Source organism: Hipposideros armiger, unplaced genomic scaffold, assembly GCF_001890085.2.
Source record: "Hipposideros armiger isolate ML-2016 unplaced genomic scaffold, ASM189008v1 scaffold_469, whole genome shotgun sequence".
In the NCBI taxonomy this organism is placed as follows: domain Eukaryota; kingdom Metazoa; phylum Chordata; class Mammalia; order Chiroptera; family Hipposideridae; genus Hipposideros; species Hipposideros armiger.
The window spans coordinates 909,386-929,187 of record NW_017731819.1 but is presented as its reverse complement, the minus strand read 5'-3'; the positions used below and the strand labels follow the sequence as shown (position 1 = coordinate 929,187).

Here is a 19,802-nt window from a genome sequence, read left to right as displayed (position 1 = left end):
AACCCCCTACTCTATGTGGGGACATGGAAGCAAACCCCCTACTCTATGTGGGGACATGGAAGCTCCCTTTTACCCCCTAAGAGCTGTTTATTTCAGACCTTGCTGCTAAACCAAGAAATCCTGCCTTGGTCTCTGGCTGAGGGCTGGATGGAGGACTAGGCGGTGAGAGCCAGCAGTGCTGGGGACAGCAGCTGGTGCCTAATCACACACTCATCCACGTGCATGTAGACACAGAACACACTCACCCGTCCCTGCACACCCTGTGACTGGGCACCCATTTGCCTATGATGCATGTATGTGACATGTGTTCACCCACAGACATACTTGCACCATACTCAAACACAGTCTGGGCACACAGATGGGGTCACGGATTGGGGAACACCGGCGGGTGTACACAGATGGGGTCACGGGATGGGGAACACTGATGTGTGCACACAGACAGGGCATGAACATCAGCACAAGCACAATGTGAGCACATGTGCCCTGTAAACTCCTTATACACTCATGGGACACACTGCGTGGCACCCACCTGTGCTGGCCCCACATGCCCACGTACCGATGTGCCTCATGGACACATGAAGAAAGAACACACACAGAGGCATGGCAGCATGTGTGTGAACAGGAAACATGGACTCACAGCTTTGTGTGTCCTTGACTGTGACCTTGGAGCTTGTCCCTATGTCCTTATCCCTCCATCCTAGCTTCACTCACCCAGAGCTGCCTGAGGGGCACCTGGGACAGGGGCCCCCATCTACCCAGGCCTTCAGCTTCTAGCTGGACCTGAGCCCCGGGACTGGTCTGGGGTGGGGCTTGTTGGGGAGCCACTCATCTGTGCTCCTGCTCTGACCAGGACTTGACCTGTGGCCTGAGCCTGACTCTACCTCGGGCCATGCACAGACCTCCCATCTCTCTGGGCTTCTCCGCCCCAGCCAGGGGCGTTACTTGGGGAAGGCCCAGGGCCCTGAAGGGGACACAGGTGCAAGGAACAAGCACGACTTCCAGGCTCTGTCCCTTCCTCGCAGGGTGGCCCTTCTGGGACTCAGTTTCCTCATGTGTTAAATGGAGATCAGTATTTGTCTCATTCCCTGCTGGAGCCCCAGGGTCTACAACCATGTCTGCACATAGTAGGTGCTCAGTAAATATTCAAAGGGAAACATCAACTAGGCTGTGGGCTCCAGTCTGATTCTTCTCTGTTCTTCAGAAACCTGCCAGAGTGCAGACATGTACAAGCCGTGCGCAAGTGCGGAAGGAACAGTGCGTGGAGTCAGGTAGGGTTCAGGTCCCCATTCTGTAGGATCCTGGGACCTCTCTGAGCCTTTAATTCCCCCTCTGTAAACTGGGGATGACTCTGCCTCGTAGGGCTGTCCCAAGGCTGTGGGACAATGTGTATAAAGCACCCAGCACAGGGTTGGCCCTTGGTAGGCGCTCAGGGAAGGGAGGCATGCAGGAATGCTTACCTGTGGCAGGTAAAGGTGCACTGAGGCTGTGGTAGCTATTGGGCCGCAGCGGGTTGAAACCGTGGGCCTCCTCGGCCAGTCCGTCCCCACTGGCTGCTGGCTCGGCTGTCCGGTAGCAGTCACCATAGGGGAAGCAATTCTGGATGGAGTGGAAACTGCCCTGGTAGCCTGCAGAGGGAGTCAGCAAGGGCTGCTTTAACAGAAGAAAGAGTCCCAGGGCAGGCAGGGGACCATCCCTGCGGCACTGATCAGCCCCCCCATACTGTCCTGGCCAGGCATGGAGGGTGTGACTGAGAGAAGGGAGCCCCAGGGTGGAGAAGGTACCAGGTGTTCTGGGCCCCTCTCCCAGTTCTGCCCTGCACTGGTGGGGTTTGGGGAGGTGGCCTCATGTGGCTGTGCCTGACTCGAGTCATTTGTGGCTGATGTGAGTGCTCTGAGGGAAGGGACTGTTGGCCCTCTACTCCCTTCCCCCGTGAGATAACCAATCATTCACTGCTCCTCCAAGCAGCAGGATGTTCCCTGCCACTGCCGATGCTGTTCCCTCTGCTGGGAGAGCCCTTTGACACCTCATGGATGGAACAAACTCTTTCACGGCTCAGAACGAATTTCCTCCAGGAAGTGCTCCTGACTAAGCATGTTGGGTCACCTGACTCCGGTTTCTCCCAGTGTGGCCCTTAGTGACCGCTGTCATTCTGTTCCCCACCTGCCTTCCCCCTGGTCGGTGACTCATTTCTCTTGGGCACCCTAGCCGGAATCGGTGTGTGTATAGGAGAGGGCCCTGGGGTCAGAGCTTACCTTGCGGGCTGGGCAGAGGTGGGGGTGGAGGGCTCTGGAAGGGTGGGTAGGGTGGCTTGCTGGGGAGCGTGGGGAAGGGCTGGCCCCCTGGAGAATGGCTCTGGGAGGATGGTGGCAGTGGTGGTGGCCCGAGGCCCTTCAGTGGGCTGACCATGGGCGAGAGGAGGCTGGGTCCCAACCTGGAGAGAACAGAGACAGCCATGAGTAAGATGGGCTCTGGGGGTTGCAGGGGCCAGAGGCATGGCTACACCTGTGTGTTCCCCTCCAGCAGTGGTGAGCTCACTAGCTGACTTGCTCTAACTTACCACAGTGCAATTAGAAGAGGAAGTTTTATTTCTGATTATGTTTAAACTGGAATTAAATTTTAAAATCCTGTAAGCGTTAGGGCCCAAAGGAATCAGTAAAGAAAAGCTTCCTTCTGGTATTTAGAACTGATAGTCTGCAAGAAATGCTGGTTATAAGCATGACATTTGGAGTCGACAGAACTGTGTTTCAAACCCCATCTGCTCTCACTGGCCACGTGATTTGAGGCAAGATGCGTAATGTCTCTGAGCCTTGGTTTCCTCCCAGGGCTGCTGTGCTCTCTACCTGGCACACTGCAGCTCTTGGAACCCAGGGCTAAATACCAGCCGCCCTTGCTGGATCCTGACACTAACTTTGTGCATGCTGCTCTGGCCACCTGGGGGATGAGCCCAGGAACAGCCACACTGAAAGCCTTGGCAGTTCCTTAGCAAGAGAAGGTCCCATGGCACTAACAGTCACCATTCATTGAGCCTCCACCTCACCCCAGGCCCCATGAGAGATGTTCCTGTGTCCTGCTCACAGACCAGAAAACCAAGGTTCAGCGAGGATGCCTAAGTTAGTCCCGGCCACACAGCACTGACATATACAGTTATGGTGGGGGGTAAAATAAAGAAAGCAATGTGGGCAAAGCACTCAGTATGATGGCAAGTATATTCTTAGCCACTCTGTGAATCATCATCATTATTACCAAGATGAAGGGAAGGAAACCTAGCAGGTAGGTCTGATGTCTAAGTTGGCCGTTATTTCCCTGCACAGTGCACTTTTAGAGACCTCTGTCTCCATCCCTGGCCACCTCTCCTCCACTTGCATACATCCTGTGATGGGGGGCTCACCACCTCCCTTCATTCAGAGCCTGAGGGGATGCAGGCCTAAGCCTGTGCTCTCTGCAAGCTCATGTTCTGAAGCAAAACTGCAGCGGCTGAGCTGCGCAGTCACCCCAAGCCCAGCTGAGCCCAGGTGGGCCATCTAACTGGACTGCACTTCTCTATAGACCAGGTCTTTCCTCAAGCTACCTTCCTAAGCCTCTGGGTCTGTTCACAGGAAATGACCCCAGGCTCAGTTGGACTTGGGGGCTTTTGGGACCAGGCTGAAGGCTCCCAGCCCATAACGCATTTATGCGCATTGCAGAAAGAGGGAGAGAGTAGGCATTCTGAGCTCCATTTTCTTATTTGCATTTGTGGATTTGTTGGACCATCCACATTAAAATATCCTACAGTTGAATGTCATAGCTCAAGGTGACCTTTGCAGAGTAGGCATGTTACCATGGCCCACCCTCAAAGACAGAAGGTGTTGAAGGGCCGATCAGTGCCTCTCTCTGGGAAAGCAGGCCTATCTTGAAACCAGGCAAGGGCATTTGGAGATTGGTTGGTGGGCTCCGTGTCTGTATCTGTGCTGGGACCCCTTCTGCTCCCTCCAATCTGGGCATCCTGCTGTCACTGCCCCTCCACTGCACTGACACCATTCATATGTTTGGGACCCAACCACTGTGAGTGTGCCGAAGGCAGCAAGAAGGGGGTCCTGTGACCTGGGTCCCCGGTCCTTAGCCCAGCACCTAACACCGTGGAGGTACACGTCAGCCTCCTTAAGTTAATGAACTGAATCTTCATCAAGGCTCTATGAATGAATTATCATTATTGTCATCCTTAATATTTTTAGGCCTGTCTCACGAGGCTGGCAGGTGGGTCAGGGTCTTCCACTGTGCTCTATAAACCATGGAGGACTCTGCACAAGTTGTGTGATCTCATGACCAGTTCTCCTGACTGAGGGTGGACGCTTCTTCAGACCAGTTGGGTGGTGTCTGCCTGCCTGATGCCCACCCCAGCCCGGCACCCATACTCCAGCTCTTTCCTGATTTCCTGTCAGCCTCCTCCCCTGTAAACTCCTTTGCGGAGGGCCAGGTCTTGGTCCTCTCACTCATGCAGTGCTCAGCCCTGGGCCTGGCACACAGCAATCAGCTGATAAATACTAACAAATGGGTTTCTGACTCGCTCAGTTACAGAACCCAGAGATGAACGGCACTGCAAAATGACGGAGAACCAGATCTGAAGGGGAAAAAACATGCATTTCCAAAGTTTGTTTTTCTTGTCTTAAACCTGCCATAAATTCACATTTGCCACCTTCACAGCCAGTGAAATTAAACAGAACATGACTCTCCACAGCAGACGTGAGGGCTGAGGTTATGCTGCTCTACCTGAACACTTTAAAAGGAAAAAAGATCATCTGGAGCTCCTCTTCTGAGTCATGCAAATGATTCCTAAATCAAATATTTTTGCTTCAATTGGAACCTATAAAAATTAATATAAAACCCCACCAGCCTGGCAGACTGAGGGTTTCATACCTTGTACAGGGCCGGGGAAAACACCACCCTGTTCGGCGTCTTCTCTGAGCCAGGATAAATACATTTGGTCATGAAGTCAGGCCCTCTTAGCATACTTTTGAGTGAATCAGATAATTCTGTCAAGCTATTTAAACGTCCCAGCAAACCACCAGGGAGCTGCGAGTGGCCTTCCCTGTTGACTTTGGCAGGAAGTAGAGGCTGAAGGCCTTTGCCTTTCCGTCCCCCTCTTTTCAGGGGCTGAAAAAAGAAACCCATTCAAGCTGGGCCCGGGCCTGGTGTCAGGCGTGAGGACCCTTCTCTCCCACAGCCCAGAGAGCCTGGGCACCTCGCAGTTGGGATGACTTGAGCCCGGGCTCCGGCAGGCACGGGTGGGCGGGCAGGCGGGCGGGAGGTCTGTCTCGGTCTTGTCATCACTCTGCCTCTCATTGCATGAATTCCTGACGGGCACTTATGCAGGCGGCAGGCAGGTGATGAATGAGGCAGAGCAGAGTGCACAGGCCAGGGTGGGGAAAGGCCTCTGTGGTTTATTTTACTTTGGTTGGAGATGTTTGGGGCTGGCTGTTCGGTGAGCAGGTGGCCCGAGCCGGTGGGTGGGTAGGTGGGTGGATAGGGGACAGGGGACTGTGTCCATGGAAGCTGTATCAGGTAACACATACAGCGTCAGGCATGTGCAGGGATCTCACTACCTTCTTCCACGATAGTATTTTAATGTTCACTTTACAGAGGAGGAGCTGAGACTCGGGGAGGGCTTGGTTTTCTGGGTCCTCCTTTGCAGCCTATCAGGCTGCCTCTTCATGGCTCTCCACCCCCACTCACAACCACAGTCTTCCCCTGTTCCATGAACGGCACTTCTGCCCACCCAGGGGCTCGCCCTGATGGCCTCTTCTCTCCCCACATACCAGGGTTGCCCTAAGTCCTGCTTATTCTATGTCACTAATGCCTTCTGGGGGTGCCTGCTGCCCACCTACCAGCCCTGGCTCAGGCTGCCATCCGCCCCACAATCCACCCCACATTCGATGCTGCCCCCAGCAATCTAGGCCCGTGCTGCAGGATGCATTTTCTCGTCCCCAAGTCTGATCACATCACTGCCTAACACCCTTCAGATGGAGTCCTGTCACGGGCCTCATGATCTGGCCCTGGTAACCTCTCTCCTGAGCTGGTCACTCCACACAAAGGTGCGTGCTTCCCAGAATACACCAAGCTTGCTGTTCCTTTCTCTCAACCTCTCCACTCAGCCAGCTCCTCCTTAACCTTGGAGGTCCGGCTTAGCATCTCCTACAGGAAACCTTGCCTGCCACCTGCTCCCACTGCACTGGCTTCTCCTCTGGGCTCCCACAGTCCCTTCTGCGTCCTTCCCTCAGAGCACTTGCCCTGTGTAGTCAATCCCTTCAGGTCTGTCCATCTCCCCCGCTCATGGGGAGCCTTTCCAGGGCTGGGGTCATCAGTGGTCCAGGGCCCACCCACACCAGGGGCTTAATAACTAGACATTAAATAACAAGGTGAGTGAGTAGGAGGAGGAACCCAGTGAGGAGCCCTAGGCAACAAATTTGGTAATAAGGCCAGGTCCGGCCCAGGCACGGACAGGCCAAGGCTGTGGCCTCGAGGATAAAATGTGTGTGTGGGGGTCAGCAAGGTGCTGGGGCCAGGCCTCGGGGGACAAGTTTGATCAGGTCCTGCTGGAGATAAGTGAAAGTGGCAGGGAGGGCAGGCGGTGGGGCAAGAAAAACAGTTTTCTGCAGCATTAGAGGCCAGCAATTAGCACATTCACCATTTCCAGCCAATTAAGTGGCCACAATGGGAACCACATTGAATGCAGAAAGAGGCCACCCCTCCCTGCAGGGATCCTGCAGTAAGGGCTCTTCGGCAGCCCTGGAAGGCTGGGCAATGGTCACAGCTGCAGCGGCTAAACACGGGAGCAAGGCCCAGGCGGGCATCTCTGGGGTGGGCGGCAGGCAGTCTGCTCACCAAATGCATGGTATGAGCCTAAGAGGCGCCAGAGCGAGGCTACCCAGGAGGCCTGGGTGTGGCAGCTCAGAATGCAGGGGTCAGGCGAGGGCACAGCATCTTCCCAGCGCTGCCCCCAAAGGAGAGAAGGTGTACAGGGCATGACATCAAGAAGTCCAGGGGCCAATACCATCTACCTGGTAGGGTTACTGCGAGGTACCAGTGAAATCGTGCACGGAAAGAGTTTGGTACAGACGCAGGATACAGTAAGTGCTGCCTAAACACTGGCTGTTTTCATTATGAGTAACAACCATTTAGTGTGTGGGATGCCTGCCCTCACCTGCCTCCCATGCAGGTGCCTGCTTGCTGCCTTGGAGAAGGACTGGCTTGCTGTACATACCCATCCCTGGTGTTCTCAGCCGTGGGCAGAGGGGACAGATGGTGGGAACTGGTGGTGGTGTCCAGTGGGTGGTGCCTGGAAGGGACATCGTGCGTGGGAGGCAGGATGCCTGATGCGAGCCCATTACGGGAGGTGATGGAGCCAGGATACATGCCTGCAGGGAAGGAAACAAACATCGCTGGGCTTCCGGCCACTCCCTAGAGATGGTTGTGGACGACCCAGGAGCTGTGTGTCTGCTTATATAGAAAGACAAGAAGGGGAACCAGCAAGGTTGTGTTAATAGAAGGTTAGGGGCCCAAACGAGGGAGACGATGGTTCTACCCTGCTCTGTTCATGCCTTGGCTGAAGGGCTGTGTGCAGGGCTGAGGCCTATCCTGATAGCAGAGGTCTGACAAGGGGCTGTCAGAGGCATGGGGTGGTCGGGGGGAGGGTGTGTGTGTGTGTGTGTGTGTGTATGTGTGTGTGTGTGTGTGTGCGCGCGCGCGCGCGCGCGTGTGTGTGTGTGTGTGTGTGTGTGTGTGTGTGGAGTAGGCTGCCTCAAATCTCTGGGGCTGTTCTGGGAAAGAAGGGACTTGCTGTGTGAACCTGTGTAGCCTCAGAAGCAGACAGGGATCCTGGAATGGAGGGAAGCTTCAGGGAAGCAGACTCTAGCTCAGGGCTTGGCCATACTTTCTAGTAATAATAGGCTGAGCTGCTGTAGGGCAATGGGCTGCCTTTGGAAAAAAATGAACTACCCATCATCCCCAGAGATGTGCAAGCAGGTCCCGGACATGCACTGCAAGGGGTTCCAAAGAGAGGATGACTATGCTAGCTGGATGGCAGGCTGGCCTGGGAGACCTCTGAGAAGGGATGCCACAGGTGGTTGTACAAGCTATACACTGCACAAGGCCCTCCTGAGGAGAGGAATCAGCCATGCTCTAGTCTCAGATACTAAACCTCTAGAGACACCTGCAGGCTGATACCACCTTTTATCACCTTTTACTCCCAAGGGTCTTATTCTTGTGAAGAAGATAAGTGGGCTAATGAATCACATGGGGTCACTAGGTCAGAATCAGTTATTGCTCCAGGGGCCTAATTGAGGGTCTGAGCGTAGTTACTGAAGACAGCGATTCCCAAATGCCTTTGCCAAGGAACCCCAATTAGAGGGGAGAATGAACCCCTACTCTGGGACTGGAGCCTGAGAGAGACACAGCAAGAGTTGCAAATTTTTGACATTCCCTATTTTATCTGAAAACAATTGGTTCAATTCTGCACGCCCCCCCCCTCTTTAATCTGGCCATGTTTATTTGAATCTTAATAGACATTGACATCATTGTCCCAGAAATCAATTCATCAAGTCGATGCCCTGGGAGGACTCTGTGGACCTGGGGGCCATACCCAGAGCTGCACTGATGCAGTGTCCACTCCGATTGGTCAGAGCTCATCCTGGGCCAGCTGTTACATTTTGAATATCAATCTGGTCACATAGATCCAGATCCAATGCTCTTTATCACCTCATAAGGACCATCTGAGAACACATCACACTTTTTTCATGGATGGGGTAAAGGCGGGACTTTTACCTCCTCAGGTGGTTGGGGGCTCCAAGGCTAGCCCATCCCAGGCTGGTCCCTCTGGCCCAGGCCTGCAATTCAGGGAGCTATTATAAGGAATTGAGCAGGGCTATGGCAGGGATTGCAAGCTCAGTGTTTTAGGTGGCATGGCAGGCAGCAAACTAAGTGAAACTGCAGGGATAATAGGGAGTAGTGGGGACTGTGGCAAAGTGGAGAGAATGTGCCCCTTAAGCCCTTTACATCGAAACTTAAAAAAAAAGAAAGAAAGAAAAAGAAAAAGAATGAAACACTGTGCCTATGAGACAAACAGTTTGCAGCCCCTGTCCTGAACCTAAAGTAGCAGACACCTTATGGATGAGTTATATTAGGTGAAATTTTACTCTTACAATAAATGTGTGTTAGCAAGCTACTATTAATTAAAGAATATGCTATGTGTCAAACGCTTTTTCCACACCAGTTTAACCATCTCAACAACTGTCTCCAGGGGAGATGATACGATTCCATTTTAAGATGAAGAAACTAAGTCTTAAGAACTTCAATGATTCGTCGAAAGTCATACAGTGGGCAGCTAATCAGGCGTCCCCAGTGATACCAAGAGAAAGTCCATCTAAAGCCAAGCCCAGCAAATGGTCTAGGGCTCCAGATTGGGCTATGGCCTGGATGTCTGGCTAGGGGTTCAGGCTTCACTGCGGTACGGCTGTGAGAACCTGGGACGCTGAATGGGCCCTTGAGGGACCTTTGCTTCTCAGCCCCAGTTCCTGCCCCTCCCTGTCTCAGGGACCTCTGCTCCCATGGCATGTACCGCCCATCCATCCATTCATCCATCCACCCACCCACTGCCTCCCTCGGCCACAGATCCCTCCCCAGTTTGGTCAGAAAGGCACCAGAGGGGATTTCTGTGATGGAGCTGGCTCAGCGCTGCTCATGGCTTGCTCCACTCACCACGCTCGCTAGCACTGCTTCACCTGCCATCTTGAACCAATTTGGGAGTCTGACAGCTCGGAAGGCCTAGAATCCTGATAAATCCTGCTCCTTCTCTCTCAGCCATGCTGACCTCATGCTTCTCACATCCTCACTGCCCATCACTTTACCCTGGGTCTGCCAGAGAAGCTTCTGAGGGTTTCCCATGAGGAGAGCTGGTCCCTCCTGATGAGGGACAAACTCGCGGGAGCTTCCTACAGTTCGACAATGAAAACTCAATGTCACCCTCGCCAGCTCCTCCCCCCGCTCCCCCTTCTGTGGGAGACTCTCCTATCCTAACACTACTTGAGTCTGTTCCCCAGCTTTCCCCTGCCTTTGCCCTGCCCCAGTGTGGGTCCCTGAGTGTGTGAACTAGCCATGTTGAACATGTGAAGGGATGGTGGATGGAAATGAGGGAATCACTACATCATGAGGGGCAGCGCGAGTGGGGATGCCACGGGGCCTGCCCGGCCTCTCCCCAAAACGCACCACTTCAGGCTGTAAATCAGCGTCATCAATCATCAGCCGTGAGCACTTAACCTCTGGCCCTAACATCTGTTCCCAACTGTGCCTCAGGCATCTGCTGAGCGGCCTTCAGCAGACCTGGCAGCCGAAGCCCAGGGGGTCCAGGACTCCTGGGTTCACCTGGCTGGTCCTTTCCTCCCTGCTATGCTGGACGCTGCTTGAGGACAGGGACCAGCACGGGGCCTGACATACGGTAGGTGCTCAGTTTGGCGAGGCACAGCCTTGGCAGCAGGGGAGACGGCAGACTATTTGGGTAAGGGCACTGCCTGCAGCCGGACGGCCTGGGTTCAGATCAGGCCTCTGCCATGTACTGGCTGGGAACCCGCAGCAACAAGTGACTTGATCACTTAAGGCCTCAGTTTTCTCGTCTAGAAAAGAAAGAGCATACTAGCATGTACTTCATGAGGATTATGTTAATACATACATGTACAGTCCCTAGAACTGCTCTTGTACATACTCCAAAAATGTTTTCCGTTGTATTATTATGAGATGGATGAGTCAATAGTTACTCTTCTCATTCACCATGAGCAACAATAATAATGATAAAATTAGTGGTCACATTAGATTTATATAAGTGATCACATCCACAGTCACATCTGTTGTCACAGTAGGTCTTGGTGAGGGGTGCAGGGGACTGAGGCTCAAGGCAGGGAAGACACCACTCGCTCACTGTCAGAATGGGACTGGGCAGGCGTGCTATTACCCCAATGCTGCCTCGTCCATGGTGCTACCTCAGTGACTCTGTTTCTTATCTGTAGCATGGGCTCACTGGGGATTGGATAAGATGATGTTCGTACAGTGACTGGCCCAAGTGCTCAAGAGATGGTTCTTGCTGGCCCTGGCCCCTCTGCCTGGGACAAGCCCCGGGCTGGTATCTGGGAGAAAAGGTTTATAACCTGGCTCTGCTGCAGACTTCTCCTGATGACCTTGGGTCTTCCCAGGGTAAAAACAATGGCTCTATAGGAACTATGCCTCAGGATAGCCATTGCTAATCAGTTACAGCCCTCTTTCCTGTTGAGCCTCAGAATCTTTCTCAACACAGAGCTCTAAGCAGTAGGGAGCTGGCACTTGAGATGCAAACCTTCATCCCTAGGCATGGTCATCCCTATGGTACCTTCTTGCCCTGTTAGTTTAGCAACTCTGATCCTGTGAGAAGCAGCCCGTGGCTGGAGGGAGGAGGGTGTGGTCCCTCTTCCATGGACCCATCCTCCTGGGGTGTCCTCACCCTTGTGGGCCTGTCTGAGCATATAACCCTGTGAAGGGCGAGCCAGAAAAAGGACAAACACCTTCTCTTCCCAAGGCTGTTTCGGTAAGTGCTTTGACAGCTTTAAATCTGCTGCTATTTCAATGCTGAGAGGAAAGAATCAAAAACTGGAAAATAAAAAATGTTTAACATGGTTGGAGTAATTCAAGAAATCCCAGAGGGTGGGAAGACCTTTCTGCTCTGATGCTGTGGTTTCTTCTGGGAGGGGGAAAGGGCAGAGCACAACTTTGTCGGCTGGAATCCACAGGCCACACTGCCCCAATCTGGGCTGGATTCCTAAACGGCACAGCCAGGAACCCCTGCTGGGGCCTGAGACTTGACCTGTGGCTTCTGGCTGCAGGGAGGGACAGTCAGGCTGCCTCAGCTGGACCAGAGACTCTAAGTGTCCAGCTGGATGGGCATGCAGGGACCCAAGGGTCTGGGGGCCCCATCGCTGGGCCACAGGGTTTAGTGAGGAGCTGGATGCGATGATGGCCAAGTTGCCCACCATCTGACCTTGGCTTTCTCCTTTGAGTCAAGGGGTCGTGGTTTGAGTCCCAGGCCTGTATCTTAATGCAGGTCCTGAAGGAAGCGAAGGAGCTGCCTTAGTGACGAGGAGGGGAGAGGAGGATGGCGAGGTGTGTACAGAGGCTCGGAGGCAAGACGGAGCATAAGGTGTTCAGAGAACTGTGTCCACTGTGTCAAGGCTGGGCCAGGAGGCTTCCAGAAGTGGCCAGGCCCCGCGAGGCCTCGGAGGCCAGGATGAGAGGGGCCTGGGCTTCACCCCATAGGCAATGGGGAACCACAGGAAAATCTGAAGGAATATACGCCTAGTTAGATAAGCTGCAGAGGCAATTAAGCCCTGAGGAGGTGGTGTCCCTCAGCAAATCGTGCCTATATGGCTCCTGGTGGTCCACAGAGCATTACTGTCTTCCTGCAGGGCTGGGTGGCAGTAAACGGGCGCTCCAGGCTATGTGCCTGGCTCTGCCTCCTCACATGCATACCTGGGAGTAGCTCCTGACCCAGGGTGCGGCCACCCTTCCCTTCGCTGGCAGCCAGCTGTGTGGACGCATGGAGCTGCTGCAGGGCCAGACACTCGGTCAGGACGTCGGTCTCAGTATCAGGGCCTGCGTGCAGCTGGAGAGCAAGCACAGGGAGAGAGGGTGTTAGCAAGAGACCACCTGCCCATCAGCAATCCTCACCTTAGGGGACAAGGCAGGAAGGACAGTGGCCCCAGAGCAAGACTCTATCTCACTGAGCCTCAGTTTCTTCATTTGTAATATGGAACTAATTGTGTACATCGTGAAGGTTGTTAGTTAAGGTCTGCAAAGCAAATGCTAAGACGAGATTGAACATGCAAGAATTTTCATAGGGGAAGTGCCTGTGTGAGAGAGCTGGGCGAGCTGGGAGAGCCATCAGGCGGAGTGACAAGTCGGACCACGAGAGGAGGGAGGGAAAGGAGGTTGATGGGAGCTTCCTAGGCTGGGAGTGTAGAGAGCCAGGGGGTTCTCAGAGAGCCAAAGTCTGCTAGAAGTAAGTCGGGGGGATCTGTGTCTCTTGGGAAGGGGTCTTGCCTCATCTAGTCACTAGCTGGGAGAAGCCCGCAGGAGGCATGGCCTCAGCACAAACGCGGAGGCCGGTGTCAGTCAGTGCAGCAGCTGGGGCCTCCCACAGGTCGCTGGAGGTCTATGAGGCATCTTCTGGTGGCGCCACTGAGGTGAACTGATGTGGAGGTAAAATACAGGAGGAACGCAGTCTCTTCCCTCCTTCTCCTATCCATCCCCACCATCTTTTTTCCTTCCTGGTATAAGGTCCAGGGGAAGTAGTCCAGGGCTAGGGGCAGGAGACCTGGGTTCAAATCCCACTCCATCTCTTCTTACTCTGTGTGTGACATTGGACAAATAGCCTCTCTGGCTCTCCCTCTCCTGCCTGTAGCAACAATAATCACCCCTCGCCACAGGCTGCGCTGAGGAGGAATGAGATGATGGATATGAGCACGCTTGTTAAACGCTCTGTGTAAAGGGCTGGCTGACTCTAGCCGGCCGAGTCTCACATGGTCACTTGACAGTGGCCACACTGGATCAATATATGGACCTGAGATCATTGGCTGAAAGCAAACTGGAGCTGGCAAATCTTTGGCCAATAACCTTCAGTTGATCCTAGAGACAGACTGGAGACCGACGCCTCAAAACATCTTCACCTCTCCGGATGGGGACAGATCGGGACAGGGAGGGGCTGGTTGGGGCCCTAGGGACATCAGGAGATGAGGGGGCATGCACCTGGATGTGAAGGGCTCCTTCTCCCAGGGAAATCCCAAAGCCTCACTTCTAGAGCCTTCATTTTACCGGGGACAAAACCGACTCAGAGAAGGTGAGAGCCTTGTCTCATGTCACACAGCAACTGAGAGTCAGCCCCGAGGGTTTTTCCACCCTCCTAGGCCAGGAGGGCCAGCACCCAGGCTTGGGGAGGGCATGCCCAGCCTTCCCATGGGCCCTCAGCGCCTTGACCCAGCAGCTGTTTTCCATGTAAATTAAGTTTCTGGCAAAAGAGGGCCAAGGCATGCCTTGCAGACCGCAATGTCGATCGGATTAGGAGCAGCAGGAGAGGAGAATTAAGGAAGAAAAGCATTTCTAATTCTCTCTGAAACGCAGCAGGGCTGCCAAGGAGCTGTCATAATACAAGGGTCGCTTTACCCAGAAAGATACATCATCCCCGATGGCTCTTAATGGATGCTTATTGTTGGGAAGTTTGCAGATCTGCGGCCCCAGGTCCCTGGGGCCCAGTGCAAGCCAAGTATGGGGCCTGGGAAAACCAGGGCAGGATTCTGGTCCTCCGGCACCAGTCCGCTGGGGACAGAAGCTCTGTTGGCATGGAGCCTGGGCCATTCCCTAGCCTGCTCAGGCCCCTCAACCTGAGCATGGTGGAGAGAACTCAGGCCCTGGAGAGAGACGGGTCCGGGATGGGACCCTGGCTCGGTCACTCCCATACGGCACAACTCTGGGCAGATTTGTGAACTCTCTGAGCCTCAGCTTCCACATCTCTAAAATGGGGAAAATAATCAGTGCCCACTTCCTAGGGTTACTGTGAGGAGTACATGAGAGACAGTCTGAAACACAAGGCTAGGCCCTCCCTTCTCAGGGTGACTACGGATGTGGTGTTTTCACTGGCGAGTTCATGGTTATGGCTTTAACCATGTCCTTTTTCTGTTCTACTGCTTCCAGTGGCTCCCAGTGCCTGCAGGACGAAGACCAAAGTTTCGAGCCTGGCTGCCCCGTCCCCATCGTCTTTCGTACTGAGGCCTGCTTGCTCCAACACACCATCTCGTAAACCCTTATCCCATGGACTGAAGTGGTCTGCTTTCTCTAGACTCTAGGCCTTTCTCTGCTTTATTCACAGCTGTATCCACAGCTTAGAACACTGCTCAGAAAACAGTAAGGTGCTCCATAAATCTTGCCGAGCAACTAAATGGGCTCTTCCCCTTCTGTCTTGTCATGCTGATGGCCCCGGATTGGGTCCTGGTGTTTCTCTTCACCCCCATACCCTCCTTGGCACTCAAGTACCCCCGCTCCTAGGGCCCCAGTGGTCCTCTGGAGATGTGGGTTACACCCAGCTGGGTAGGCTCTGCCCCAAGTTGTAGTCCCAGCCCTCTCATTGTGCTGGGTCCCTCGGTGGCTCACACCTTATTCCAAACAGAACCTGCTGCTTTCTCCTGCAAACCTGCTTCTTTCTTAGATTATCTGTCCTGTGAAGGGGACCACCATCCATCCTGCACCCCAAAATCTGACACGGGTGCTGCTCCTCTGCCACTCTCCTGCTCTGCCCCAGGTCAGCCCCCACCATCTCTCCTGCTCCCCAGCAACGGCCTCCCTGCCTCGGATTTCCCTCCAACCACCCTCCACCCGTTCTCTAAGCGGCCCTCAAAGCCATCTTTCAAGGTGACATCCCTTCCCTAAGGATGGCACCCACTGACCTCAGGGCAGCCTGAACTCCTTGGCAGGGCTTCGGGCCTGTCGTGCGCACCCTGCCCACCCTGCCTTTCCTCCTTGCCTCGCTGCTCAGCCTCGATACAGGCAGGCTGCCCACTGGTCCTCGCACACACTGTTTCAAGCCCCAGTCCCTCGCTGGGGTACAATTTTCTTACTGTCTTCACGTGCCCAATGCCTCTTCCTTCTTCAAGACTTAATGACCAAACACACCCCCTTCTGTTCTGAGCTTTTACTTTGGGCCGAGTACTGTTCTCAACCCTTAACATATATTTATTATTTCATCCTTAGGACAATCGTTAAAGCTCCTTGATTGCTCCCACTGGACAGTTGAGGAGAATGGAGAACGAAGGTGGTAAGAAATGTGCCCAAGGCCACAGGGTAGCAGTGGTGAGCCTGGCAGGCTGGCTCCAGAGAGCACCCCACTGCGTTCTACTACTCCTTTCTCCATGACTCTCCTGCTCCCATCCGGATGGGCTAAGGCCACCTTGTCTGTGCCCCGAACCATTCTCTGCATGCCTCCATTGCAGTCTTTATTATTCTGTACTGAATTAGCTCTTTATGTCTGCCTCTCCCCCGCCAGGTCCCCACTGGAGGTGCAGATCATGGTTTTCCATTTTTTCATCCCCAATACCTACACAGTACCTGACATCAGATGTTTACTAAACGAGCCATGGTGAGTGGGCAGATGGATGAGACAGGAGCTGGTGGGGGTGAAGAAGTACACTCAGGGGACGGCAGGAGACAGATGGTGGGTAATGGATAGCGGCGTCCTTGGGTACGTGGACGGGTGAATGTGCTCAAGGAGTGTGGGTACCTGGCCTGATGCTGGACTGGCAGCTGGGAGGCCAGGGGGGCATCTGCAGAGGTGGGCCAGGAACGGGGGCCATCTTACCTTCTTACGCACCTGCTGCTCTTTGGCCGAATGGGCCTTCACGTGCTTGCGGAGGGAGCTGGGGTCCGTGTAGCGCTTGGAGCAGCCAGGGATCTGACAGGCATATGGCTTCTGCAATATCAGAGGGGCAGAGGTCGTGTGAGTGAGGGACTGCCTGCCAGGCCCAAGGTCCTGCGGTGTGACCTGCAGTGGGGAGGATGACTGGGCGAGGGGCAGGCTGTAGGCTCACACCCTGACCCTCCCTCCAAGTCCCCAGCCAGGAGGGGTCTCAGCCAGTCCTGCCCACGGGTGCAGGGAAGGTGCCTGGCCTGGTAGCAAAGGAGGGGACTGGTGTCATCATTCCGCCCTCACTCTGGGACCTCAGGTACGTTGCCTCCCCTCTCTGAATCTCACTTTTCTCCTCTGCAAAATGGAGCCAGCTGATGATACCTCCCGCTCTGACACTGGCTCTGAGCAAAGCATACCCTTTGTAGCCCAGAGCTGCAGAGAAGCAGCAAGTGGACAAAGAGTGAAATAAAGTGGCTGCCTTGGAGGGGAGGAGGAGAGGGAACAGAGAGGGACAGCATGGGGCAAGGAGGGCACGAACATGAGGTCAGGCTGGAGTACAGCAGGGCCCCAGGCTGGGACCACACCTGGCAGTGGTGCCAGAGTCCTCAGACTGCTCTCTGGTCCTTGCCCCGACCATCATGGGAGGCCAGAAGGGAACTGGGTCTCAGAAGGGAACTGGCCTGGGGAGGATGGGAGGTCTGTGCCTTTTGTGTCCCTTTCCCTTGGGCCCCGTCGCTCATCTAGAACAAATCCATGCCCACCGCCTCCCCTGGTTTCTGCCCAGGCCCCACCCTGCTCCCTGTGCCTCCAATCTCCCCTCACACTCACAGCCAGAGGGCCCTTCTCACAGAACTGGCCATGCTCCTACCTTCTGAACCCTCCATGGCTCCCTGGTGTCCTTGCACACAGCCCATCTCTGGCCACCAAAGGCTTTTTGTGACTTGGGCCCTACTTAAGTCTCCCCCCTCCTCCTGATGCTGCCTCCAGCCCTCACCACCTCCTCTCAAAGCCTCCTGGAGCTTCTGCCCACCTCTACCTCCTGAGCTTCCCATCAGCAGCACTGTCTACCTGTGCTGCTGCGTGTGTCCAGTGTCCTTCTCCAGCAGGCGGTGAGTCTTCCTCAGGGGACAGTCCCTTGATTCCTCCCAGGTCCTAGGGCCTGGCCCAGGGCAGGGGCTCCGTGGCTATAACTGGATTCTGAGCTCTCCCACGGGGCCTCCTACTACACCCTGCTTGGGGACTCCAGCTGCTGTTGGGGCTTGAAATCCCTAAGGCTTCCCTTGTTAACTCATCTAGTGGTTACTATTTCCCTGGACCTTTTGGCCTCCGGTAACTGTAGGGAACAGGAGAATGTTTGGAGGACATGACACCTCTCGGGTTAAGTACCAAGGATTACTGTGTCCCTGTCAGACACACCCACATGGAACTGCCCCCCAAACCTCAAGGTCACTCTGCCCTGTGGACCAAGGTGAGGTTGGTCGACCTCAGACCCAAGGACCTTGTGGGGAGAGGGAAGCAGGAAGAGATGACTGTACCTTGGTGCTGCCACGGAGAGTTGCCAGGTTAAAGAAACGGAGGAGAGCAAAAAGAGAGAGACAGAGCAGTGAGAAGCTTGCCTCGCTGAAAGGAAGGGATGGGGTGTGGGAGGGTGGATGGCATGCCTCAGACCTGCCCCCCACCCAACCCACACAGAGACACAGACATACATGGACACATAGGCAGACACATGGCCCCTCTCCCATAGGCCTGACCCCACCCCAACATATGCACAGACACATACACATACACACACACACACACATACACCCCTCTCATGGGTCTGACCCCCATTTCAACTCCCTCTCCCTATCCCTCTCCACCATGCTCTGCCCCAGGCCCTGTCCCTTGGGGACACCAATACAAATCCACATGCTTTTGTCGAAAAGCAGAGCTCCTTGTGTGCAGGTGCATTCATCTGGAAAGAGGGCACAAGGCCCATCTCCATGTTTATTTTTCCAGGGCCTGACGTGCGCAGAACATGCCTCTGGCCCAGCTCCCCTGTGAGCCCTCAGGAAACCCTGTGGCTGTCCCAAGCAGCAGCCAAGTCCCAGGCCTGGAGTCACTGCACAGGCTCCAAAGCCTTGGTCACGCTGTGAGGACGGAGCCTGGCGGTCCGCACAGCCTCTAGGTCTGTGCTCATGCACTGAGCGCCCCTATGTGCACGCAGTGTGCTGAGCACCTGCCATCCATGATGGCCTTTTAGTCTCACACTCACCCTTGGGAGAAGCATCCCTCTTTACAGATGAGGAAATTGAGGCTGATTCTTTGCCCAAGGTCTCAAAGTAAATAAGAGTGTGCCCACGACACTCTACTAGGGTGCCTCCTCTAGTCTGCAGCGGAAGGGTCCAGAGAAGTGGACAAAGGAGAGATTATCATCGCCATCTTGCCACTGGGGAAAATGAGGCCAGAGCAGGACAGCGGCTTATTCAGGAATCCACGGCAGTCAGGACCTGAACCCCACACCGAGTGCCTGGGACATGGCAGGGTTTGGTCAGCATTCCGTCAGCGGGCAGGAAAAGAGGAATTCATATTTGCTGTGCAGATGGTGTGTCTGGCCTATAGATCTGTCATCTCATTTGATTCCCATCTCTCTCTTGTGAGGTAGGTGTTTGAGGAAACTGAGGCCCAGAGAGGCGAGCATTCATTCCTTGGGCCTCTGGGACCAGGTGGAGGGCCAGGATTAGGACCCAGGCTGATCCTTTCCAGTCTGTTCCACCACTTTTCCGCCCATGGACAAAATCCTGGTTCCAGAGGGGAGCTGGAGACATGACTGGGTCCCCTCTGGAAAACAAGATCCAGCCTGCAAGGGGCTGACCGACTGGGCCTCTGAGCCTCAGGGGCTGGGAAAGCAACCCAGCCACTCAGAGCTGTCTGTGATGTTTATGTGGGGATGGGTGCAAGCAGGGGCTGGGCTTGGCGGCTGCACCTCCCAGGCTTCACCAGGACCTTCTGGGGCAATGAAGGCCTGAGATAACCCTGCGGACTCATGCTGGGCCTGACCTGACCTAGCCCTAGGAGCTCTGTTCACACACCAAGTGGTGTCCAGAGGCCTGTTGCTTTGGGGCTGGGTCCAGGAAATGCAGTTAGGATGGAGGGAGAAAGGGTGAGAGACAGGGTGGGTGACCCTGAGAGGCCTGGAGGGACATTGCCCAGGGCCTGGGGGGAGGATGTACAGACAGGCCTGGTGCTATTGATGCTGCCCTGTGGCCTCTGGGAGACGTAACCAGGGTGCTGGGGCCCAATCTGTGCCTCTCAGGGCCTGGGCTGGGCCCCAAGGGACCCAAGGGCTGGGTGTGTGAGAAGGTAATGAAGGCAAGCGTTT

General features: G+C 54.7%; 1 protein-coding gene across 1 annotated transcript in view; it reads right to left on the bottom strand.

The window, feature by feature from the left end:
* The window catches only part of GLIS1 (GLIS family zinc finger 1), a 219,832-nt gene that overhangs the window by 1,625 nt on the left and 198,405 nt on the right, over positions 1 to 19,802 (bottom strand). The window contains exons 6-10 of the mRNA XM_019666377.1: positions 16,394 to 16,504; positions 12,520 to 12,652; positions 7,238 to 7,391; positions 2,253 to 2,431; positions 1,458 to 1,625 (exon numbers count right to left, since the gene is read on the bottom strand). Coding sequence (XP_019521922.1) covers positions 1,458 to 1,625; positions 2,253 to 2,431; positions 7,238 to 7,391; positions 12,520 to 12,652; positions 16,394 to 16,504 — 745 coding nt within the window. The remainder of the gene's footprint in view (positions 1 to 1,457; positions 1,626 to 2,252; positions 2,432 to 7,237; positions 7,392 to 12,519; positions 12,653 to 16,393; positions 16,505 to 19,802) is intronic.